Source organism: Molothrus ater, chromosome 16 (assembly GCF_012460135.2).
Source record: "Molothrus ater isolate BHLD 08-10-18 breed brown headed cowbird chromosome 16, BPBGC_Mater_1.1, whole genome shotgun sequence".
NCBI lineage: Eukaryota > Metazoa > Chordata > Aves > Passeriformes > Icteridae > Molothrus > Molothrus ater.
Window position 1 is genome coordinate 1,364,521 of NC_050493.2, and position 17,138 is coordinate 1,381,658.

The 17,138-nt window shown below is 48.3% G+C and overlaps 1 protein-coding gene across 1 annotated transcript; it reads right to left on the reverse strand.

Moving 5' to 3' along the window:
* Window positions 1-5,307: 5,307 nt before the first annotated feature.
* On the reverse strand, window positions 5,308-9,198 carry GFER (growth factor, augmenter of liver regeneration). Its single transcript, XM_036392757.2, has 3 exons — window positions 8,971-9,198; window positions 8,289-8,485; window positions 5,308-7,598 (listed from the first exon to the last, which is right to left on the reverse strand). Exons 1-3 carry the CDS (start codon window positions 9,196-9,198, stop codon window positions 7,436-7,438), a joined length of 588 nt encoding a protein of 195 aa, XP_036248650.2. The 3' UTR covers window positions 5,308-7,435.
* Window positions 9,199-17,138: the final 7,940 nt, after the last annotated feature.

The following is a 17,138-nucleotide window of genomic DNA, read 5'->3' on the forward strand; positions in this document are numbered from 1 at the left end:
TCCCCATCAAAGGGAGAACAGCAGCGTTTGGAAATGGCACTTCCCAGAGTGTTTGTTTGATTTGAACAAGTTTTGTCTCTATTTATCATTCCCACTAGATTTCAGGGGCAGGGAACAAGGACAGGAAGCAAACAGAGCAGCACACAGACAACTGCCCAAGAGCTGCCCATGTCTTTATTTTACATGAGTTTAATTAAAGGTAGTGGAAAACCTCTATTTGCTTTCTGCTTCTTCTGGTCAAGCCAACTTCTTACCTTTGTCTCGATCACAAAAAAATCCATCAGGTTTTCTCAGGGCTAAGTGTGTGGACATGACAACCTGGAGGAGACAAGATGTGGAGTTTTCTCCTTCTTCAAAACCTGTTCCAGACAGCCCAATACCCTTTAGGTACTGGGAGGGATTCCAAGGTCTCCTGAGATCCTTCTCTTCTCCAGGCTGGACACCCCCAGCCCTCCCAGCCTGGCTCCAGAGCAGAGGGGCTCCAGCCCTGGGAGCAGTGACCTCAACAGATCCACGTTTTCCTCGTGTGTGGGGCCCCAGAGCTGGACAGAGTGCTCCAGGTGGGAAAAGCAAGGTGAACCTGCCTTGCTCTGGGAGCAGCTGCCCCAGTGTGTGTTTGGAGTGAAGCAATCCCAGCATGCAGGACACAGCCTGGCTGCAGAGCCTGGACAAGGGAGCTGGGCAGGCTCTGGGCACAGATTCCAGCCACGACTTCAGCAGCTCCCCGTGGTCTGAGCCGGCCCTGGCAGGGGCGTGGGTGGGAAAACAGCTTGTCCTTCCCATTCCCTGGGCAGCAGGCTTGCAGCAGCACTTTGAGAGATGCTTAGCTGTTGCTCTGAAATGCTTTGCTTGCCCTTCATCAGAGCTTGGCTGATGCTGCTTTCAGCCATCCAATGAGAAAATGAAAATGAGAGTTGATGGGAGAATTAAGAAGAGCTTAGAAGCCCACAGGGCCCAGGGGCAGAGAGAAGGGGCTTCCTGATGAGCAGTACCTTAGCCCACTGTCATAGAAAGCTCCTCATGCTTTCCACACTAAGAGATCCAAAACTATCTGGAAGATCATTTATTAGCTGGTTACTCATCTGCTTGTGAAATGGTTCTCAGGTGGGATTCAGCACTTACTGAACGTGGATAAACCCAGGATAAGTGTGCCAGAAAAAACTGTGGAAAACTTTGCTGACTGAAATCACTGAGGGAAGGTTGGGATAACAGAGCTCAGTGAGCTGAGGTAGCACTGGTTTTGAGCAGGGCAGTTGGTATCTCAGTGCTTGTGTAAAACCCAAACTGAACCCAGCCCCAAAGGGTTTCAAAACTCCTCCCAGCAGTGCAGCCATGGCCTCAACGGCTCAGGAGGGAACTCAGCCTCTGCTCCTCCAGATACCTCACAGCATGAAAATTTCGGGGCTTTTGGCAAACCAGAATCTAATCTGATTCAGCCGCTGCTCCCCAGCTTGGGGGGAGCTTGAAAAAGGGGAACAAGGTCTCTGCTGTTCCAAACTGGCCTCCCTAGGAGCACACCAGCAGGTCACACCGCGCCGAGGACATGCCAACCAACAGCTGACATTGGTGCCTGTCACCTGCAGCTGTGGCACAGGTGAGCAGAGCTGACAGGCACAAGGACATGGGGCAGCTCAAGCCATACTGGACGTGAAGAGCATCCACAGCTACATCAAGGTTTGCTGCAAAAATACACTGAAAATAAGAAAAGCTTTGTTTCTTAACTGAACGCAACCCCAACAGGTCCTCAGATTCACAAGCAGGATGCAACCTGATGGAAAAGAGATTTGTGAGATGGATGGAGATGAGGAATTTTATAAGTGTGAACGCTCTCAGGCCCAGGCTTGTGCAGCACAAGCCCATTAAAACACCCTCTCTGAAAGATTTTCATCTAAACAGGAAATACGGGCGAAGGCTGCCCTAACAGATATTTTTACCCCCCTTATGCAGAAGTGAAAGTGGAGCTGCAGAAGATGAAGTGACTTACCTGGTGTCTAGCAAGAAGCTTATGACTAAAAAAGAACTGAATTTTGATCTCTAGAGCCTCCAACCACGTGCTCTGGCCACAAGGGCATTGTCTTTTATTCCTTGTATATCTTTCACACCACCTAAGCAGCAGCACATGAGGCACAGTCACAGAATCCACTTTCTTTTTTATTTTTTTATGCACACCTGGATGGAAAAGGCAGGGAAGGCCCAGCTTTGCCTAACCATTTCTATAATTGGTAATGTCTCCATCCAGAGCAAGTCTCCATCCAACAGTGGGACTTGAGCTTAGAACTAAAACTTGGTGTTCTGGGAAACATGGAATGTTTTAGGGGCTGTATTAAATGCCTGGTGGTACAGACATTAAATTAACTGGAAGCAGCATTTTATTCTGCTTCCAAGTGCAGATTTTAGCTGCAGGCAGAGGAATAACACATCCCTCGTTTTGGTAATTACACAAGAGGCTTGCACACTCGTTTGAAAAGTAACTGAAGGCACCAAAATCCCCTCCCAAAGTCACAGGAAAGGGACGAGGATGAGGTAAAACATTCGGTATCTGGAGCAGTCTTGTTCCAGAGATGGGTAAGAGGTGGAAAAGTCAAGGAAATGCAAGGAAGTGCAAGGAAATACATGGAAATACAAGGAAATACATGGCAATACATAGAAATACATGGAAATACATGGAAATACCTGGCAATACAAGGAAATACATGGCAATACATAGAAATACATGGAAATACATAGAAATACATGGAAATACATGGCAATACATAGAAATACATGGCAATACAAGAAAATACATGGCAATACAAGGAAATACATGGAAATACAAGGAAATACCTGGCAATACAAGGAAATACATGGCAATACATAGAAATACATGGCAATACAAGGAAATACATGGCAATACAAGGAAATACCTGGAAATACATGGAAATACCTGGCAATACAAGGAAATACATGGAAATACAAGGAAATACATGGAAATACATAGAAATACATGGAAATACATGGCAATACATAGAAATACATGGCAATACAAGGAAATACATGGTAATACAAGGAAATACATGGAAATACAAGGAAATACATGGCAATACAAGGAAATACCTGGCAATACAAGGAAATACATGGAAATACAAGGAAATACATGGCAATACAAGGAAATACATGGAAATACATGGAAATACCTGGCAATACAAGGAAATACATGGCAATACAAGGAAATACATGGAAATACATAGAAATACATGGCAATACAAGGAAATACATGGCAATACAAGGAAATACATGGCAATACAAGGAAATACATGGCACTGCAGCCTCTGTTGCCCTCTACTGTTGGCTTGGTCAGATGTGGAGGGAATTTTCCCGGTAGCTCTCCGTAGGAAGCACACTGCAGCCAGGAACAGAAGCCAGGGAGAATCACGGGATGTGCTGGATCGGAGGGAAAACTGGGACCAGGATGGGGCTTCTGGATTTGGAGTGCCCGAGAGGAAAAGCATCGGCCTGCACTAGCACAGCACGTGGGAGTGGAGGGCACCTTTGCATAGGAAGCAAGGGCAGAGCTGGGCAGGTCCCAGGGCCAGGGACCCCGTCAGGGTGCCAGCCCGTGCCAGGTGCTGGGCCCAGAGAAATGCCAGCAGAACTTTCTGGGCTGGATCAGCCACCCCTCAGCAGGACTGCCACACGCCAAGGGCAACACGGCTTGGCAAAGGCTGGTGTGGCTCATCAGAGCTGGATGGTCCCTGTGGGTCCCTTCTGACTGAGGATATTCTGTGATTCTACTTGTGGAAATCTTAACAGCAGTTACAAATACTCAGAAATGACAGAAAAATCAGCTCCATCTGGGTTGGGGGTTATTTTACACGCATCAGCACAGAGAAGGGCACCAAACCCCATTTATCCTCAGCAAACTGCCTTTGTTCACAGTTTTGCAGAAGATGCCAACTACCATCATCCCTCAGCTCCCTGCACTGTGATTAACACCTGAACTGAGGGCTGGCCAGCCCGGAGCCAAGCTCTGGTGTTCATCAACACTTCCCTGTGGGACTGACCCAGAGCAGTGCCCCAGCTGGTCCCAAGGCTGACCCTCACCCCCTTGGATTACAATTTAACTGATTTGTCTCTGTGCCATTATTTGTGGTTTGCTTTCCATGTTTCATTACTTTTCCCACTACCCTACAAAATGAAGAGTTGACTTTACATCACCTTGTTGGCTGTGCTTAATCCTGACTTCAAATAATACTGGACAGCTCCTCTCCATCCTTCAGACAAAAATCCTCAGCAGCCATTCCAGGAATGGAATAAAACCCCAACAAAATCAGGGCTTAGAGGGAAAGGAAAGAAAATCCTAAAAAATCCAAACCCTTCCCTCTCCAAGCCTGTAAAACTCCAGCAAGAAGGATCTCCCACACTGCCTGGAACAGACTGAAGCAGAAGACACGAGAAAACAAAGCAACTCTTGGGAATCCTTCTGTAAACAGGATTTTACACCCAACGCACTGCAAAGGAACAGCTAATCCCTGGAAAAATGTCAAAGGCACAGCACTGCTTCTGCCAGCATCTGCAAGGCTGCCTGCCATCCATGGAAAAGATGATTCCCCCAGGGCTCCCTGCTCTTTGCTTTTGGGGAGGGAATAAAAAAAAAAAAGGGAAAAAAGCAAAGCACGGTTTGAATGCAAACCGGCCCATGAAAACAGAGGAATTTGGGAAGCTGCAAGGTTGGTTAGTCAGGTTCCTGTCACACAGCAGCAGCTCTTGAGCAAGGTCCCACAAGCTCCTCAGGCAGCACCTGCTCCTGGCTCTGCTCTTCCTCACAAGGGCTCCTCGCGTGGAGAGGAAGCAGCTTCTCCATTCCAGGAAATGGGATTGCAAACCCTGCCCCTCAGGGATGCCACCCTGCTCCAAACCAGCAAGAGCTGAGCTGCTCCCAGCTCTAATGCTGCCCCTCACGCTGTCAGCAAGTCAAAAAAATCACTGGGGTCCCCTAAAATTCCCACTGTTCCTCATATAAAAGCAAATTCTGATGTGACAGGACCTGCTCTACAAACTCCTGCATTTTTGTAGGGCCAACAGAGAACTGCATCAATTCAACAGCACAAGAGGAAAGGACGAGGAGCAGCCCCACCTTGTCTGATCAATCCACAGAGAATCACACAATGTACCTGAGCCACCAAACTACAATATACACATATATAACTATATTTATATATATATATATATCTTGTTTTATATGTATAACAGTAGCATCTCGGCATGCAGAGGTTAGACCCACCATGACCCCTTTTCCTAAGATCCCATGCAGTAGGACTGAGCCAGGAGTGAACTCAGTTGCTTTATTGTTTTTACATCAACAGGAAATACAATCTGAATACAGAGATTTTTAAAACTAGATTTAATCAAGTGCAATTAGTAAAGAAGTCACAATTTTCTGTACACAAGTATGAGGACCTCCAATGGAAATTCCTTACCCAAGACTAAAACTTGTGGTACAAACGAGCAGCAGAACAAATTCCCCCAATCCTCACATGGTCAAGTCCACAGAGGTGAGGATATGCCTGAGAAACAACTACATCAGAGCTCTTCTGCCAAGCCAAAACAATGAGAGAACAAAGTGCAAGCACAGATTTTATCAAATGGCCACCTGGTAAAGATAGAAACTGCCCTAAAAGCATCCTGGCTACAGCTGGTGGCCTCATTTTTGGGCAGGATTTGCTAAAGACACAGACTCAGCTTGAAGGCTGTTCCCAAGCCCTGCCAGGACAGGACAGGCTTTTCCTCCTGCACTGCACCACCACCTCCCTGGAGCACACAAAGTGACCAGAGTGTGTTGGATACACCCTCAGCTCCCCCTCTGCACTCAGGGAGTGGCCAGGTGTCCCTGCTGGCCCCTGAGCCTGGCCAGGTACAGAGCAGTGCAACTCCCCAGGCTGGGCCCCTGGCAGATGAAGGTGACCAAGGATGGGACAGATGTTTCACCAACCTGCTCGTTTACACTGAAACAAAAGAGGGAGAAAATTCATCATCTGCTGCGTGGGCGAGGACACTGTCACACAGAACAGTGGAGGGCAGATTGGAATGGAGGAACACAGAATTCCTGCTTTAGCACAGCCAAACCCACAGGGAGACGCCTGCCCACACGTCCCTCTGCTAAAAGTGTCCTGACAGAACTGAGTCAGATGGGTCCTACCTGCAAAAAAATTGAGGGCTGCCCTTTTGTCGGTCCTCTAGTGGATCCCAATGGGCTTTGTTTTGGGGGTTGAGTTTATTACCAAACACAAAACTCAAGAGCTGGGGTTTATTTGTTCTAAGAACCTCAACATGCTGATAGGGAAATTTTCTGAGCACTTTTAATAGCCTGAGTGACACCTTCAATCAGACTCTTCATGCAGTACCTTGTTATCAGTTCATTTGGGTTTGTGTTTAGAAATGTTACGACATACAAAGTTCAGAAATCATTAGTCCATAAAAGTCTTACATTCATTTAACACACCTGACTTGAAAGGACTTGACTGTGCCACAAAATATTAAAACGTGTTTCCAAAGGTGTTCCTGGTTCTCTAACCACTAAGGAGCCCACACAGTGGTGTGAGGACCAAAGGCTCAGATAAGAGGTGCCTCTGCCCTAATTACAGCAGCACCATTAACCTTTCCAGTCAAAACTTGCCAAAAAAACCCCAAGGGTAAATTCACAGGTGTGCTGTAGGGCACAACATAAGGAAGCTCAATAAAACAGACAAGAAAACCTCAGCAGGAAGCAGGGAAGGAAAAAAAAACTGTTGCTGTCAGGGTTTGTGCAAACCTCTCCCAGCCAGGAGTGCAGGAAGGGATGAGATCACCACCTACGTGAAGAACTTGAAATTATTTTGACTCTATTTTGTCCTCTGACGTGTTCAGTTGAAATACAAAACCAAATTGAGAAATCTGGGCTCCATATTTTAGTGTTTAAATTAAATGTACCTGCCCTCAGGACTTTTACCAGAGGAACTGGACACACGAGAAACAACAAATGTTGGACACGCTGGAAAGAGAAATCCAGGGGTACAGACTTGGCACAAAACCCAGCATGAATTTTCTCTTATCAGAAAAACAAAAATGAAAGTGACAATTTATCAGATGCATTTTCTAAGGCATCAGGCAATGCCTTGGAGAACACCACTGTCTTCAGGGAAAATTAGCCACAGAAATAAGCAAATGCCCCCAGAATCAAGAAATGTCATCATGAAATGAGTTTGTCAGTGACCCAATCTCAGAGGTTTCTGGCAGCCTCAACCCCTCAGGTACCACTACTTATCGAAATATCATTGGGATAGATTTTCAATTCTCCTTTTGGCATTAGTTCAGCTCTGAATCAGTCCCACACAAACAGAGTTATCGACTCCCTCTGTCCCTGCAGCAACTCCACAGGGACTGCACTGCTGTGCTGGATTCCCAGAGCACTCCCTGTGGGTTAATCACAGCTCCCATCCTTCCAGCCATCCCTCCAGCGCTCATCCACACGGGAGCAGTCGAATTCCGACTTGCCCAGCTTCCTGTTCACTTCGTTGTGGAGCAGACACAGCCAGTGGGAGAAATTTTTCCTGGTGCTCGTGTCAGGTTGGTTTGTCCGTAATCTGCAAACAGGGAATGGGAAACAAATTAGTGGAAACTTCTGAGAAAGGAGCTGAGAACAGAAGGAAAACTTTACCACAGAATCCCAGAATGGTTTGGGTTGGAATGGACTTTGAAGATCATCTCGTCCCAAACCAAATCAAACACCTCAGCCCATTTCAGTCCTTGCCTCCAACTACTCAGCTTCCCAATACAGGGCATTTTAGAGGGTAGAAGAACACTTGTCTCCTGAAAACCAAACTATCCCAGTCTAATTCCATAACTGTTCACAAGCCCATTTTGAACGAGAAAACTCCAAAATGGCCTCAGGGAAGCCTTGGAGGCAGCACAGAATCCAACAGTGTGAGGACAGGTGTTTGTTTTTTGAGTAAGTATATCTGGGATTGATGCAATAATGGAAGAAACCAGTTCAGGTAGCTACAAACTCCAAGTGCAGGAAGAGCTGCTGATATGCAAACTAGCTGCTGCAGCCCAGCACTTCTGGCAAGCCCCTCCAACACAAAGAGCTGCTCAGGTTACTTACCTTTCCCTCAGATCTTCAAAAAACCCACTGAGGAAACTCACCTTTCCCTCAGATCCTCAAAAAACCTGCTGAGGCCACTCACCTGTCCTTCAGAGCCTCAAAAAACCCACTGAGGAAACTCACCTCTCCCCACATCCTGAAAAAACCCTCTGAGGGTTTTCCCACTCACCTCTCCCTCAGGTCCTCTGCGCAGTGCTTGCAGGGGTAGAACTTGGAGAAGAGGTTGATGAAGTCCCTCATCTCCTTCTGCTGTGTCCCGGAGGGCCGGTCGGGGTAGTAGGCAGCCATGGTGTGCAGGAAGGCCCAGGTGCTGCGGCCCAGCTGCTCGCTGTCCAGGGGACAGTCCTGAGGGGGCTCCTTCGGCTCCTGCAGAGGGACAGAGGGGTGTGAGGGGACACCGGGGTGGGTGGGGAAACAGCCCTTTTGTGCTGGGTGGGAAGGTGAGGTGGGGGAACAGGTCCTTCACATCCTTTCTGAGGTCATGGCAGAGCCCCCCCACACCTTCTGAGGGGACACGGCAAAGCCTCCCTCACACCTTCTGAGGGGACAAGGCAGAGCTCCCCTCACACCCTCTGTAGGTCAAGGCAAGGACCCTTTCACACCCTCACGGAACATGGCAGAGCCCCCCTTACACCCTCAGCGGGGGCAATGGCAGCGCCCCTCACCCCCAGGGAGAAGATGGGGACTCCCTTCCCATTCCCACCCAAGGGAGCCCTGTCCCCGGCTCCTTTACACCCTAATGGGGACACGCAGCCTCGTCCCACTTGCGGGGGAAGGACGGAGGACGGAGGGAGCGCTGCAGGGACTGAGGGTCACCGGGGGTTCCGGGGAGGGCTCCCGCCGCGCCTCACCGCGGTGCCCGGGACCGCCTGCTTCCTCTGGTCGCGGAACCAGCTCTTGAAATCCATGCAGGCTCGGCATGGCTTCTTGGGTGTCTCTTCCGCCTCACCGTGCGGGACGGCGAAGGAGAAGGAGCCGCTGTCGGTGCCCGGGAAGGGCTCGTATCCCCGACCCGCACGGCCCTCGCTGGGCGCCGCCATGATGGCGCCGCGGTGCAGGACGGGCCGGGGCGGCGCCATTCCCGGCGGGGCGGCGTGAGGGGGCTGGCACCCGGCACGCGCCCGAGTGCCATTCCTGGTGTATTTTTACCAAAACCAGCAGCAAACTCTGTGTTTAAATGTCGTAGGTGAGGAGAACACGACACTCCCGTCTGTGCATCCTCGATTTTCGCTTCACATCGCCCTTGGGGTGTGGTGGAGCTGTGCTCACCCACAGAGGGAGTCTCCCTCTGCTTCCCCTCTGTGTGAGGGGACTCGGCCATGATCCCCCCGAGGGTGTGAGGGAGCTCGGCCATGTCCCCCCCAAGGGTGTGAGGTGGCTCGGCCATGATCCTCCCCGAGAGTGTGAAGGGGCTCAGCCATGATCCCCCTGAGAGTGTGAGGGGCTTGGCCATGTCCCTTCAGTAGGTGTCAAAGAGCAGTTCCCCTCCTATAACCCTCCCAAATGAGCACAAAAATACGTATAAATACGTGTTCCTATGCGGTCTGGAGTATCTCTTTGATGAGGAGAGACTGCAGGAGCTGGTTAGTCTGGAGAATGGATCCCATCAATCCATACAAATCCCTCCCAGGGGTGTCAGAGGATGGTGCCAGACTCTGTTCGGTGACAGGATGAGGAGCAATGGCCAGGAACTAAAACACAACAAGTTCCACCCTGACATGAGGAAGAACCTCTTTCCATGACAGAGGAAAGAGCAGAGCCCTGACATGGCAGAGCCCAGGGAGGGTGTGGAGCCTCCCTCGGGAGACATCCCAAACCCACCCGCACACGTTCCTGTGTCACCTGCTCCAGGTGACCCTGCCTGGCCAGGGGCTGCACTGGATGATCTCTTCCAAACTCCACTATTCTGGGATTCTGGCATGTGTAGATAATGTGTGTGGCAGAGCCCATGGCACACAGCAGCTCTCCTTCGTGCCAGAGGTGCTGACGGGCACCTCAGTGTTATCTCCAGCAGACTCATACAATCAACAGGGTGATTTTATGGACAAACAAGTGGATAACTCCATTCATCTCATGCTCCTTTATAGCAACATGCCCATACGAAGTTCTCCGTGTTTTTAAAACCTGTCACATGCTTGTAAATCCATACTGAGGGAGTATTTTCCTCTTTCTGGGAGTGTTGGCATGTGTCACACCAGGGCAGCCTGGGAGTGGCAGCCTGGGAGTGGCTGGGCTCTTTGGGATGATGGAGACCCAGACCTGGTCTCAGGTCCTTGGTCTGGAGTGGACATTTAGCATTTTTTCTTTTATTCCCAAAGAGCCACAGGCTTGTGAGCACATGAGGGTGGTAACCTGGGCAACTGTCCAGCCTGGCATCAGACTTTGGAGCTTGCTCTTTCACCCCTGGGAAATATTAGCTGTGGCATTACAAAACTCTTAATAGAGGTCAGAGAGTGAAAACTTGGAGAGCAGCACAGACTTGCTCTCGTCCTTTTTGGCTTCATTCTGTCATGCTCTTAAAGGTTTGAGAGCCACAAGTCTCCTACCATGAGCAATGTGAATTTTGTATCCAGTTCAAGTTTTCTCAAGTGAAAAATATGATTATTTTGTTTAATGCAAACAAATGTATGTCCAGGATGGAGCTGGACCAAAATGTCACCTTATATAAAAAAAATATATATGTGATTTATTGAACACGGCGTGGTGTAAAACGCGTATTAGAAAAAACATCATTTTAGAGAAATACCTCAAAGACTTGCCCTCAAAAATACTTCAACACTTGGTGTGTTTCATGTGGAAATGCTGAGCTGTTCCTGCTCTGTGGAGCACTGAGCTGATGGTCTGGATCTCCATTTTGGGGTCTCTGTTTACCAGTGCTCCTTTATTTTTATTTATTTGCAATTTCCTGGGAATATTTATTTGCTGATTTTTGTTAGGGAGGGAGAAGAGATGTGAGTAACTGGTAGGAACTGCTGGAATGGCTTTGTTTAAAGTTGTAGACAACCGTAAAGATAAATTTCGCACGTAAAGGAAAGATCAAGTAGGGACAGCGACATTTTTATGTCTGTTTTCCTTGCCCACCAATAAATGTTTTAACTGATGCTCGTGACCTCATTAATTTTTGTAAAGTCAGGAAAAAAGAGAATGAGATACTGAGGGAATTTCCTCTAGAGCTTTATTGTTTGGTCTTCAAGCAATTAAACAGGTAGAGAGATGTTTCCAAGTCAGAGCAATCTCCTGGTTTGACCGTTAGCAGACTTTGCTTCCTTGATTGTGATTTAATTTATGGATTCAGTTAAAACATCAGCACTTTTATTGAAAAGGAAAAGCCTTGAAGGAGGCTGTTGGTTACAGAAGTTTGTGCTCCACGTTGCTCCCCTTGCCCATTTCCTGCTCAGCTCTAGGAGCAGAGCTGGCTCTTTAGGAAAAGGTCCTCCCAATTTTCTCCACTTGCCTCCAGGTCCAGCATCATCTTGGATTTCAAAGTTTAAAAAATGGAGAAATGCTCCAATTCAAGTCAGAGCAAGGAAATTCAATTTACTGTCTCTAATAGAATCCAAGTGCAGAGCCAAATTATTTCCACCCAAAGGAAGGAAGGTGGTGCAGAGCCGAGGAAGGATCAGGGAATATTCCCTCCTTCTCCCCTTTGGACAGCCCTAACCCACCCAACCCCCTGCTCCCAGCACTGATTTAGGAGCTGGAATGTGCTAGAGCCTGTTACCAAACAAACTCCTCACACAAATTCAATTGTGGGGAGGAATCCTTCCCCGTTTGGGTGGGCAGGCCCTGGCACAGGGTGCCCAGAGAAGCTGGGGCTGTCCCTGGATCCCTGGCAGTGCCCAAGGCCAGGCTGGACAGGGCTTGGAGCAGCCTGGATTGTATTCCTGCAATAGAGCAGGAAGCTGTCTTGTATTTACATGTAAGAATATGAGCCAAAAGTCTGATAAACCAGCACCAGGAATTAGTCATAGACTTGTTTGAGAAATTACAGCCCACTAGGAAATAGCAACATCAATGAAAAAATACATTTATTTCTAGGTAAGTGAATCATGTTGATCCTCTCTGCCTGTGTACAAGAACTTTATCACCTGCAAAATTTCCCAAAAGTATGAATTTATCCCCCAGATATCAGGAAGAAGCCTGCAGCCCCCCTGCCAGGGAGTGGGTGAGATGTGTCAGATCAGGTCCATCCAGAACTGTTGAAATGTGTTCAGAACAGTCTGAAGTGCAGGACAGCACAAGACACTGCCTTGCTCAAATCTGGCCACCTACACCTGACACTGAGTTTGTTCTTTTAAAGTTGGTGCTATTTTTATATGTGGATCCTTTTGCTGATTAAAATGAGAATCCATGAGTAATGGTGATGGCAGGGGCAGGGAGAAAACCAAAGTATTTCTGCAGGTTGGTTTAGGTGGCTCTGTTTGTGTCATGCTCCAATCTATCTCCTCCTTCCCAGACCCACCCCGAGCATCCCTGGAGTCAGTTCATCCATTCTGACGATAAACACAGCAAAATTGGGGGTTCCTTTTGTGCTCTTGAAAAACAAAGTCTTCAGTGAGCAGCTCCTGTTCTCTTGGCTTTGCAAAAGGAGAGTGGCCCCTGATTTGGGATTATTCCTTTTTTCCAGAAGGAGGTCAAAGGAATTCAACAGGAAGTCTCCTTCAGTGGAAGAGGTTTTCCTCAGGTAACAGTTGCTATGTTTGGACTCATTAAGAATCAAACATAAATGAAAGAACAATTCCTTCCAAATTACTCTACTCCCCCCAGGCTTTTGAGTGAAGATTAGATCTGGTTTTCCCTGAAGGGGCCAAGGAACACAAGTTGCAGTCTTTGCTCTGAAATACGGGTGGACTTTTAGCCAGAGCTCCTGGTGCTGGTGAAATCCCCAGCAGAGATAAGGCTTTGTATACTCTGCTCCTCGATGGCCGTGGGGAATGAGGAAAGAGTGGGATGAGCATCTCTGACTAATCTGGAAGGAACACAACAGTCCTGTCTCCGATCAATTTACTATATTTAGCATGATGCAAGAACAGATTTTCCCCAAGTGAAAACAGTATTTCTCCATGTTCACTCTGCTTGCTGCGCTTGCTGTTGGCTGTACTGGTGTTGCTGGGATTTTCTCTCACGGGATTTCGGAATGTGTAGAGCAGGCTGAGCACTGCAGAGCCTCAAACCTCCTTGGAAACTCCACCCTGCTTTTCTTCTGCCTTCACATCTCATGCCTGGGTCACAGCACATCCACAAAGCTCTGGTCTCATGCTATGCACTCATCAAACACTGCTTTTTCCTGAGAAAATAATTCAGGGAACCTCCTCTTGTTGAAGCAGCTTAAGTTACATTCTCACCCTTTCTGGAAGATTCCTTCTTGAATCATGCTTTTGTATTTTGCATAACCGTAGGAAAACATGTCACTTTTATGAAAGAACTATGAAATTATTTCAACAAGTGCTTGGTAAACAAGAGCCCGTCCGCTGTGCGTGCCCCAGGCAGCCAGCAAAGCTCCTGGGACGGGCAGAGCTCTCCCTGGGCTGGGCGGGGCCATCCCAAGGGCTTTGCAAAGAAAATGACGCCTCGGGAATGAGGTTTGAGGGAGTTTGATGCGATGCTGTGATTTTGCATCCTATATATAATAATATATAATAATAAATAAAGCTGCCTGTGAGGAGTGAGTGACCCCCTGCACTGAAGAGGGACGTGCACCTTGGGAAGCTCCTGTGATGGAGTGGGAAAGGGCTGAGCTGCTCCCTGGGCTCAGAGAGTCCCTGAATTGGGTCTGCCACAGAGAAATGCTTTAGTGCCTGCAGCAGCTGCTGGAATTAGGATAAAATGAAATACTTTCTTCTGGATTAGTTACTGCAAAATCTCTCATCCCAGCCTGTGTGAAAGTTCAACCGCTCCCTTTGTTCATGATGTGAAGGAGACTTTTGTCAACTCCAGTGTCTGGGTTTTCATTATTCTTTTTAAATAAAGGTCTTTTTCTCTATTTATTAAAAGTCTAAAACCTCTTTGTACTTTTAAAATCGGCTTTTAGCATCTGGGCTTTTCATTAAAGGTGCTGATAGGTCATGTGTCATCACAGGTGACCTTCAAGAACAGTAAAGGGCAGGTTTTGATCCTGAAGGTGAGCAAAGGAAAGATGAAGCTTTTCCACCAGCTTTGTTCCAGGCCCCCCTTGGCTGTGCCCACAGCTCCTTTCTGTATCTCTTCCTTGCAGCTGCAGTGTCCTGAGGGAGGACTTTTCCTCTCTTTGCCTCTCCTGTGCCGGCCACAGAAGGAGAAATCCTTGATGCACAGTCCCACACATCGTCAGCCATGAGGGGCACAGGTCAGGGTGACCTCCTTCATCTTGCCAGCATGGGCAGTCTGGGGCAGGCAGCCTGGTGTGACTCCCTGTGACAGTGCCTTAGTCACCTACTGTGACACAAACATGTTTCTGTCCCCAGAGGAGCAGTTTGTGGCTGGAGTGATGCTCCTTGAGTGGCAGAGCTGCACCTTGGTGTGGTGCAGGGGGCTGTCTTGGAGCAGACTGCAAAATTATGGGAGTCATTATGGAAAAATCCGTGTTTCCTGTATCTTGGCAAAGCTGGGGAGGGCAGTCCTGCATATTGCCTGTTAATTTATGATCTCTTTGGTACCTTGTAAAACAATGAAAGGAGAATTAACTGCTGCCCTCAGAGCTGTGTAAATAAATATCGATGATGAAACAGCAGCATCCAGTAATTCCTGCTGAGTATCACTTTTTCTGGGCAGACCCCTCCTCCCCTCCCCTGCCATTAATTATTACTCATGAGAGGCACTGATTTATGGCAAGATGACATGGAAACTGTAGAGGACACAAAGTAAACTTGATAATGCTGGAAAAACAATGTTTGCCTTGTTTTTTATGAGTCCAAATGCATCCAGCAGAGCAGTGGAGTTATGGCCTCTGCTGGTGGCTGACCCATCCTTGCCAACAGCAATGGCCCTGCCATGGCTGGGAGTTGTGGAGAGCTTTGAGGAGCACTGTGCCCATCCAAGGGTCATCTGGCCCAGCCTCCTTCCAGTTTCGTAGGCGCTGTCACTGCAGAGGTGAGGTGGCTCCTGAGGTCGTTCTGGAGCTGACAGTTTCGTGACATCACACTTGACACCGCTGGGACACCGATACTGCTGTGACAGCTGCAGAGCTGGAGCTGAGCCCTGCAGGTGACTCCAGAGGTGCTGGTGTCTCAGAGGAGTGGCAGGCTTTTCCCCTCCCTCCCTGCACCTCAGTTCTGGGTCACAGAGACCTTCACTTCCACAAAACATTTTCTCAATAGGCAATTATTGAGTTTTGAGCAGTTTTGCTCATATTTGGATTTATACAACACTGCAGTCCCCAGCAAGCTCCCAGTCAGTCCAATCTTTTCCAGAAGATCAGCTCTCCAAGCTACAGGGCTGGTCCTTCTGCCTCGGGTGACTTGTAACCCCCTGTGGGGCTTCACCTTCCGGCTGTAACATTCCATTCGATGTTTTCCACACCCCCTTTCTGCTTGAATTCTCTGAGAATGATGAAACACAGCAAAACCAAGGCTATTTCCTACTCTTCTGGTTTTTATGGCATCCTCAGATCAAGGTGCTCTCTGAGCCTCCCCAGCTGCCTCCTCGTCCTGCAGCTCCTCCAAGGCTTTCCTTGTCTTTGGCTTTTCCCAGTCAGGATAAACATGTTTGAACCTTTATGTTCTTGGAAATACATCGTGGTTTGTGTTTGCTCTGAGACAGGAAACCAAGCCAAGGTTGGTTTCACCGGGAGTCTTGGTCCCAGATATTTCCAGGAGCCACTTAACGGAGCCATGTGAGGGTGAGCTTGGCCCTGGCTGGGCTGCCAAGGAGAAGCCAAGGAGTGCAGGTTTGAGGACGTGGAGTGAGCGAAGGGTTTTGGCACCTCAGAGACTGGAACTTTCTAAATAAATCTGCTGGATGAAGTGATTTCCTCTCACTCCATAAAATCTTCACTCTTTGATCCAGGGAGATTTACCAGCACATGGTTTGGCTGGAGGATTTATAACAGAGGATGGAGGGTCTCATTCCATGGCTGTGGAGGGCAGGGAGTTGCTCCAGATCCCTTTTCCACAGGGCAGGTCCTGTGCAGCTTCCTGAGCCAGGAAATGCCTTGGAGATGCTGTGGGAGAGATTTTCTCTCCAAAATCCACACCGAACCAAAATGCTCTTTGGATAACTTTCCCTTTTTAATGCAGGACAGATATCCAGCAGCAATAAATCCAACTGCAATAAACCTGCTTTCTTTGTCTCCAGAAACTGCTGCCCTGCTGAGTGGGAGCAGCCTCCCTTGCTCATGGATTACAAACCAGGACCCTCCTGACTGTATTTTACAAAAGGAATCTGGTTTGGCTCCCTGATCCACTTCTGGGGGATTGTTGGTAGATGAAAAATCACCTGCAGCCATTGCTGAGGATTTGAGGCACCAGGTGTAGCTGGGAAATGAAAGGGAGGCACGGCTGAGCCTCTCAGTTTGGGTTCCAATAATGATAATGATAAAGATAATTATAGTGATAATGGTTCAATTGAGGCTTTATCAAAGAAGAGGCGCTTTGATCACTCGGTGCCCATCAGCCCTGAGGTTCAGGGGAAGGACAGGCTGGCCAAGGCTGGAATTATCTCTCCTGCTGAGCCTCTGGGCAATGGAGCTGCTCCTTAGGAAGAGCTGCTGGCTGCCCTGGGAGGGTGTGGACACCTGGCGGGACACAGGGCAGAGCACTCAGAGCTGAATTTCCATCGCATATTTACACCTGAGGAGCTTTCAGTCTCTTAGTTCCATCCTGGGGATGTGTCTGTTCACTACATCGGCATCTCAATGCAGATGCTGATAAAACTGTCAGAAATTTATTTAAAGTAACTCGGCAGGTGGGACAAAGCAGGAAAAAAAATATTTGCAACAAATATTACTCACGTTTAATGGTGACTGATCTGTGTTTTACAACCCACGCTCTAAATGAGCCTTTGGGGCTGGAGTGAGCTCAGCCCGAGCTGCAGGTTCGTGTAA

Excerpts from the sequence above, each read along its gene's own strand:
- GFER (XM_036392757.2), bottom strand. The coding sequence starts at position 9,198 with ATGGCGCCGCCCCGGCCCGTCCTGCACCGCGGCGCCATCATGGCGGCG. Across the intron at positions 8,486-8,970 it reads AGGCGGTCCCGGGCACCGCG|GAGCCGAAGGAGCCCCCTCA; the intron begins GTGAGGCGCGGC and ends GTCCCTCTGCAG. Across the intron at positions 7,599-8,288 it reads GCAGAGGACCTGAGGGAGAG|ATTACGGACAAACCAACCTG; the intron begins GTGAGTGGGAAA and ends CCCTGTTTGCAG.